At 31.4% G+C, this 9,145-nt stretch overlaps 1 protein-coding gene across 7 annotated transcripts in view; it reads left to right on the forward strand.

Moving 5' to 3' along the window:
- Positions 1-3,017: 3,017 nt before the first annotated feature.
- Positions 3,018-9,145, forward strand: part of LOC106687643 (uncharacterized) — a gene marked incomplete at its 5' end in the record, with an annotated part of 26,130 nt that continues 20,002 nt past the window's right edge. For 4 of the 7 annotated variants that reach the window (XM_014431633.3, XM_067052956.1, XM_024359067.2 and 1 more), the window contains 3 exon segments: positions 3,018-3,086; positions 3,176-3,250; positions 8,925-8,963. In XM_014431633.3, coding sequence (XP_014287119.3) covers positions 3,018-3,086; positions 3,176-3,250; positions 8,925-8,963 — 183 coding nt within the window. 7 annotated transcript variants of the gene reach the window in all.

The following is a 9,145-nucleotide window of genomic DNA, read 5'->3' on the forward strand; positions in this document are numbered from 1 at the left end:
TTCGAATATGAATATGATGAAATTTTGTGTAACTAAAAATCAATTTTTGTGAGCAAATATGAAAATTATTACTCCTATAAAGAAAACATCATAAACCACTTTATAGCTCATTAAACTAACTTTAATTCGGATGCTAATAGACATCTGTACGTCTCAAGGTTGCTGAGATATAGGTTTCCCACAATAAAATCACTAACTACTGATTTTTCAGGACTTTTTTTATGAAATTTTGCTTTTTAAAAACTGTATCTCGAGAACTATTGAACGTAAAAAGCTCTGTTAGGGCCCATATTTTAGTGAATTACTCTACTTTAAAATATGTTCAATTAGGTTTTGCAGTGTTGTTGGAAGTTTTAACTAAAATATGGAACTCCGAATGAAAAAATATTTTTTTTAAAGGTTTTTTACTCCCCTACATATTCTTGGCAGACTCATCAATGGAGAATAGTAATTACACTTAACATTTACTAAAAAAATCAAAACCTGGTGTCAAATAACTAACTTTTTTCTCCTCTTGGGCTCTTGTAGGAGTACTATTGGGGGTTCCCAGGACATATCGTTTTGAACAGTGGTAGCTTCGAAAAATTCGTGTCATTAAAGGAATTGAGAACTAAAATTTGCTGTTATAATTTTTTTTACTTATCTCTAGAGACAACACCAGCGGATTCTTGAATAATATGTTTACGAGATCATAGCATATTTTCTTAGCTTCTGCTACGAGTATTATGAGAGAAGGGTGCATCCCTTGGAGAACTTAAATCGAATCGAATTTTTGGATAAATGGATATACTTTTCAGCTTGTTTTAATGTATAAGAGGAATGTCCATTCACTTACTTTCTTTAACAGTACTAAGATAACAAATAACAAGACGTTTGTTATTTAATCACGTAAATAGATGAAAACTTAGTTTATTATGGCTGTCCTAGAATATTATATTTCAATATTTTCGAAAAATATAATTTTCTAACAGTTATTACCAGCTTCATAGTTCAGAACGGCAATCACAGAAGCTTATTGACTTTTTCAATCCTTTCAATAAACTCTTTTAATATTAAAGCTGATATTATATACGCGGAAAAACAAAAACAAAACAATGATAATAAAGTTCAACCTCACTCTTAGATATGATATAATCAGTCGTATACATCATTGTTTATACTGTCTTATATGATTGATCAGTATGCTGTGTTATAACCGTACACTGTATTTAGGCAGCATTGTTTATTGTTGAATAAAGTATTTCGCTCTAACCTAATATAAAACTGATGTATTTATCTAAATGGGTTAATTTCTATAAATATCAGCCTGATTTGAAAAAAAATAATATATTTACCTTTATCAAGGAATGCTTCAGGTTTTGTAACATTACGCTATTACCCATAGGAACAGAACAGTAACCATATATCAAATAAAAATTTCGTGTTCGTATTTATTGCCATAACAATTTAAGATCTATGGAATGTAATGTGCTTCAAACGGTTTGTAATAAATATGAAATTGCTTGTTCTTTCCTTCAAATATAATTGGAAAGAAAGATAAAAGAAAAAATTAAAAATGTTAAGTGTTATTAAATATTATAGATGTTTAGGGAAAGTTATTGCCGTTTTGACCCTGTTATCTGAAATTGTCTAGGGGAAATGAGACATAAATACATTTTATAGATTTTATTTTTAATATTATTTGTGTAGGATTTTAACAACAGGTGGATACTAGTACTGTGATATTAATTACGGTAGTACAAATATAATTCGCTCTTCCTGTTTTAATTAAATATTTCAAAAGTGATATAGGACCGCTTGGGGGTTTTAGTGTGGCGGGTCTGGCTGGGAAGGATTGCTTTTTTTTTTTTGTGTGTGACGATCTCAATTAATTTTGAGACTGTGACATGTAGTGATATGTAAGTAAAATGTATTAATACCAAAATAATATTTTATAATAATAATAAATAAATCTGTATCGCTACAACCAATGAAGGTTCAGGGGTGCAGTACTTTGTAAGGAAGTACTCTTATTGGACCAATGGTTGTGCAAGGAGTTGATTTGGTCAGAATCAAGCTCAACCGCCAGACTTTTCTCCAACCAAGGGTGTGCATTTTATTCGAAGGACTCCCAAACCCACATACCGTAACGGAATAAATAATAATCTGTCATTGAATTCGAATCCAGGTCCATGAAATATTTTATATTTTCTAAATAATGTTATTATTTGAAAAAGAGTGAAGATTCAAATTGATGATGTTCAAGATTCGAATGAAACTCCCCGAAAAATCCTCAATTTTAGAAATCTAGAAGCGGAAACTTGATTGGGCACAACTATGTTGCCTCAAGTTTCTTTGGGTTTACACTCAACCTCCTTATTATATTACTCCAATACTTTTCCAGCGCACATAACTGAAAAATATTTAGCGCAATGAGTTATTTTTTATTACGGACTATTATAGAGAAAGAAATTCCAAAGACATGTTATATCAATGATAAAACCGTTGCAACGTTTCGCAAAAAAAAAAAGAAAGAAAAAAGAAAGACACTAATCTTTCCCCCCTCCGTCCCCTTCCAAAAAAAAATAGACTTTTTCAAACAAATCTTCATTCCTCTCCTAAAGAAAACATAAGATTAATATAATATCAAAAACATTAAAATAAACTTAAACAATGTACTAAATAAAATGTTAATCCTGGTTTAAATTTTTACTTTCATCATTAGTACAACGAAAGAATAATCAATGAAACTTTTAGAAATCAATCAGGGTCGAATATCTAAGTCGAAAAAAAGATGTTAACTCAAAAAATTCGTAAAGCATTTTATCTCAAGTGATCCAATACAATACTAATCCAAGGTCATTGCTCAAGTCGATGCGATCTAAATGAATTTTCTCTGAAGGTTAATATTTATTTATTATGAATTTAATTTGCATCATGAACTACTATGAGGTTACATAATTTTTTTGTACCATTTTCACCAGGTATGTGTTAAAATGTAAATTCAATTATTTATTATTGCATTTCATTTATTTCAGAAAAGGAAAACCAGAATACCAGTTGCAATTCGACAAGACTTATCAAAATCACAAAAGCGTCAACCAAGGGTAAAGATTCTTTTTATTTCCCATTTTTTGTGATTATTATATTTATTTTTCTTGAAAAAATCAAAATAATTTGAAATGAATATTTACAGGATTCCACAGGTAGCAGGATTCCTTGCCCCATATCCACGCAAGTTCCTAGGAGTGCCAGATTTTCTAGAGTACAGGTAAATATTACAGATCGTACATATATATAAGGTAGTCGGTTATTATATTGTTGCTAACAATAGAACTATAAAATAAAGGTGATAGGTATCAAAATGTTACAATAGTAAGTTGACCATTTAATAGACTATATATTATTGTACTAAAATAGTGTTTGAAAGAAATCTTAAAGCCCAAAAATGAACGGTTTTTGAAATAGAGCATCAATTAGGCGCGGGTCAAATATTATCCTAAGTTTAGCTTCATCGGCGCTAGGATTGCTGTGACATACTGATCAAAGGCTGTTTCGAACTTTTTCCATGCCTAACCTTTACAGATTAATATGAATACTACTAAAAGAAAAAGGTATTAGATAGATCTTGCTATTTTACAAAAATCCAAGAAAGTATACTTGAATACTCTCTGCGTTATGATTTGCTTAAATGATTTACCATTTCAACGCCAAACGGTCTTCCATCGTTGGAGCTTGGCCTAATGATTATTTATTGAATGAAATGAAAAACTTCATTAAATTTATATTTAAGATATCATAAATTATGAGAAATAATTTTGTTGTTAAAATTGTTGCAAATGAATGTATAATAAGTTGTTAATTGTTGGAGGTCCTTGAGAATGACTTAAATGGCCGAAACGTTGGACTGTTGATGATCTAATAAAGAGTATTGAGACTTAGCGTGCATACCAACTAATTTATTTAAACAATAAATACCATTCTCAAAAAATTGAAAAGATTATATATAAATTCACTAAGTAATTTATGGCCATATCAACACAAATAAATAATAATTATGAGAGATAGTTGACCGTGGATGATAAATGAGGAGAAGATGGTTGGGGGTGCGGTCAATGAAACACAAATAAGTATGACTAACTTATTTTAATGTGCCGACGTTTCGGCTAGAGTTTCTAGCCTTCTTCAGGGCTAAAAACAAAACAAGATAACAACCACAGTAAGTATAGAAAAATAAAAAAGAAAAAAGAAAGTATAAACAAAATAATTTTACACATACAATGATCATAATCATAATATCGATCATGATCATAATCATAATCATTCACAAATAAATAATGTTTAGCCGCAAATAGGGTAAATAAAGTGTTTAGGTAATAATTATAATCTGTCTGACGATTGTGCAAACGGCTCAGCTGATTTTTAGTTTCGATAGCTTAAATTATTCAACTATGTGTCATGAATGTTTTGAAACAATATTTTTAGCTGCAGACTTTAAAAACTAATAGGTCTAATTTCTAAAATTTCACAGTGATGTTTCAAGAATTTTTAGAACGACTTGAGCTCATAAATATGAATGTTAAAATATTCTGTCATATCTTAAATTATTCACTCCCGTGGGTTTTCTCGAAATTCTTAGCCCGCAGAAAACATGTGTTCATGCAGAGCCAAGCTAAGAAGTCTCGGCGAGGACTATACAGAGTTAATATAAGTTTACGGATCGCTGAATCTTAACTGTAAAAATGAAGTGATATTTTTCAGTGGGCAACCTAATTACAAATCGTTCAAAACTATTATTTAAAGGTGGTCATTATAAAGTACCCAAGTTTACCAATTTTGAATGACTTTCTTGATATTACATTGTTTATATTGATGAGCACGATATCACTTATGCTTTGAATCAATCAAACTGAAGAAGGAAACATCTAATTCCAAAGTTCTCGTAGAGGTAAATTAGTATGACAGAACAATCAAAAGAGAGGAAATTTTATGACAAAGTGACGAGTATCAATTTTGTTTCTAAACTTTGTTAAAGAATTGAGAGATTTCAAAACTCAGGCAGTATAGGTGGAAAGAGGCGGTACAAGTCATGTTTTAGATAAGGGCATCATTCATTTCTGAAAAAATGGTTTTCGTTTCATCAAATAGTTCAAAATACTTCGGATGTGTTCATAATTGATAGTTGATACAATACGAGAAGGTGCCCTAGTGTGCGGTAATAATGATACACCATAATAAGTAAAACCTATTTATTTCTCCCGACATTTCGACCTCGATTTCAGGCTCATGGCAGAAAAGCAAAAACGATATAACAACCTTAATTCAGAGAAAAGAAAAAGAACAAACAAAACTTGGAATTATATTTTATCTTTTATTAGTATCATTTACGATCTACTTAATTTATTTTATATAATTTTTTTTTTAATTTATCTCTGAATTAAGGTTGTTATTTCGTTTTTGTTTTTTAGCCCTGATGAACGCCAGAAATTCAGCACAAATAAATAAATTTTACTTATTTGTGTATCATTACTGAACGCACCTCCGACCATCTTATTCGCATAAAACAGTTCTGAGTAATTTAAGTTAATGTGAGTCCCAACAAATGTATAAGCACTTGGGCAACAGAATAAACTTACGTTGAATGCCGAAATGACTACAGCTATCATAATTGGATCTCCCTCCCACCTTAAATCTATCCCAGGACCCCTCAACCTTATCCTAAACAATAGAATCCTCCTCCTATCGCATCTTGGAGTCACTTTTGACCAAACTTTATACTGGAAACCACACATTGCCCAAATTTCCCGTCGAACTATAGGTACCCTCACTTTCACTATGGCTGCCTGGTATATCGTCGACTCTCGGATAGTCACAAATCTAAAGTTAAACGTCTTATGAATTGCGCAGAACGATTTATTTTCGGGATCAGCAGAGATACGCACATAACCCAGTATTACGCTGAGCTGAAGTAGCTCTAGCCATCCTTCCGCTGCCTATTTCTTAGCTTCCTTTCTATTCCAAGTAATAAGTACTCAGCGCCTATATCCTAGAAAACAAGCATTCTCAATCCAATCCCGTACTTCCATGTCCCGTTTATCTGACATCTACCCTCCACCTCACCGAACTGCTGCGTTTGATAAATAATTTTTTACCCGAGCTGTGTATCACTGGAACTCCATTCCTTCGTTTAAAACCCTTCTGTTTAACTATCTTTTACTTAACCAATCTAATCCAATATTATAGTAGTACAGATAATTTGTGTTTTTTTTTACCTTACCTTTTTTGTACCTTTTTGTGTTGTTTTTATGCATTTAAGCAGTTAGTTTGTTTTGTTTTTTTATTTTATCTCTGCATATAAAATTATTTATATTAATTACGTTTGGCCTAACTGTTATTGCCCAATATATGCTGTGTAATTTAAATTACCTACTAATTGTTCCAAAGGGACCTAGGCCCACAATAATAAATTATTTTTCATTTCATTTCAACAAATGCCAAAAACTCCGTGTTTTGTAGAATAAAAACCATGATATCCGTAAATCACAAGAAGATTTAAATAATAAAATATTTGATAAAGTTATGCTGAAGTCCTATGAGTATACTTTAAATAATTAAAATGTATTTTATCAATACAAAACTTTATTAGTATAAAGCGATCGAACTGCATGCATGCACCTTTTTGTTAGATTTTTTTTAGGGATATGTCTTTTTGTTTTTTCCTCGTAAATTTTGGATGTTAATCGGTTGATGAGGTGAACTTAGTCCTTTACTTGCCACGTGCATGTAACAGGAGTGAATAGTCCAAATTTTATGAGGGTGAAATCATCTCCTACGGCTAGTATATAATAGAAATTATACTATTTCTACAACAGTAAACCTAGTTAAAATTAACCATAAATAATACATAATATTTTAAATTATATTATGGAGGTAAGTATTCTTAAAAACTATACTATGTTAAAAGCTTTTTCATAACGTTTAATTAATCGCTCAATTTCCACGACACAAAAGCCTGAAGCGGAAAATCACGGCATAATAACAGGCAAGTGATGAGATAAGTAGTTGTTAAACTTCAGTTGTGTAACCGCATAATAATGAAGTGACACTTTAGCAAGAGTAATTTTTCCCGGCCAACACCGAGGAAGTTAATGGCTCAGTCTGAAGAAAAGTCCTTCAGAGATTGCTCCTGCAATTTCTTTTTCTAAAATTAGCTCAGTAGGAGGGATGATAGTTTTTAAAACAATTTTTTAACTTTTATTTCGACTAGAGGAAAGGAATAGCTGAGGCTAGGTCAATTCTTGTCACAGAATTAGTAGAGATTGTTTCCGTCAGGTGGTTTCATCATCTATCTAATATTTTTAATCATTTATTTATTGTTATTTACAACTGTATAAAAATATATACAACAAGTAAAATTGCTGTAAGTGATATAATGAAATGATACAAACGTGGAGAACCCATTGATAGAACTCCAATACCGTTTCTAGTGGAGATCTCGTGACAATCTTCATTTCAGACGTCTAGGAAGATAATTAGGTAATGAAGAAGAAGCCAGGTTAAAAACGAGTCGGTTTGGGTGGTTGAGAAGTTTATCATGGAAGGATTGATAACTAGTTATGGCCAAATCTGCAACATGTGGAACATTGAGGTCCTGAAGGATGACTTGATTTGCGACAAAGTAAGGAGCATTAAGGATTTTGGATTTGGATTCGATGATTTAGTGGACTCCTATGTCCAGATAGGCCTTATAATAGTCATGTAGATCAGTCTTTTGTAATGGATTGGACGTTTAGACCGTTTGTCTTGTAAATGTTGTAATAGTCGGAATCGACGAGCAGTTTCCTGTCTTGTCTATCTAATATTAAAACTACTTAGTTAGATAACTGGCAAGAACATATTGAAAATTAATTCAAACATATGACTCTCAGAAAACAAAATTAGTGCGGCACGCTTATGAAGCAACTTGCACTTAGCGCTTTACCTTGAGATGGAATTACACTTTATTGTTTTAAAACTTCTGTCTATTTATCATTCATGATGAAAATATGTTTCTCTATTACTCTGGATGAAAATATGTTTCATATATAGATAAGTAACAATAAAATCCAATTATTAACATAACAACCATGGAAACAGCAAAATTCTTATTTATCAAATTCTTTCATATTTTATATGTAACCATACAGCGGGTAGCTCAATGGTTAGGCACTGTGCTACTAACTTCAAAGGCCCGAGTTCGAATCCCAGTGCAGATACTTTCTGTTTCACTGTAGCAATAATTCATCTCTGTGGGTTCCAGAGCCCAACAAGGTCCACCCAGCCTCAAGTAAGGGGTACCCTTAATTGGATAAAAATCTGGCTGTCGATCGTGATTCTGACCAAATTACTTTCCTTAAACAACCGTTTGTCCAGAAGCAGTACTTCCTTACAAAGTACTATACCCTTGACCCTTCATTGGTTTTAGCGGTACAGATTTAATTTTTTTTTAAATGTATCCATTGTTTATTCCTACCAACAAGGAGAGATGCTCATTTTTATTTAAAGAAAAAATTCAAGGCATTCATAAATGAAATTAACAAACCATTTATTTTGAAGTTGTTAATTAAACTAATCCATGTGTAACAAGAAAAAACTTGCATATAAAAATTTGATAATCTCTCTTAGACAAATTAAGTATTTTCAGCCTCATGCAATTCTAGCATCTATTGTGAATGCATACGTACATTCGATATAGTAGGGCATTATTGTGATGAAAAGTAACATTATTTGTCCTTATATTTTACATTTTAACAGCTACCTATATTTAGTCAGTTAATTGTGATATCCATAAAATTAATAATAGTTTTATCTATTTGTACGATACAAAACAGTGAATTGACCCAAAAAAATACTGTATTCTTATATCAACATATTTCGAAATCACTTAAATGATATTATTTCAACAGGATGAAGGACCCCGTGGTGCACAACCATGCAGGAGAAGAGTACGTTACAGAAATCCCTATAATTTCAGAAATAGAACAAAACGATCAACCATAATAATGAGATATATTAAACTTATCTAATTAATATATTAATTAGATATAGATTAAGCGGTCATAGATATCAACTATTACTATAGGTCGGATATTTGTGCAGTAAATTGTGCAAAATCGAGCAGTAAAAT

Source organism: Halyomorpha halys, unplaced genomic scaffold (assembly GCF_000696795.3).
Source record: "Halyomorpha halys isolate HHAL.00 unplaced genomic scaffold, Hhal_1.1 Scaffold992.1, whole genome shotgun sequence".
Lineage (NCBI taxonomy): Eukaryota > Metazoa > Arthropoda > Insecta > Hemiptera > Pentatomidae > Halyomorpha > Halyomorpha halys.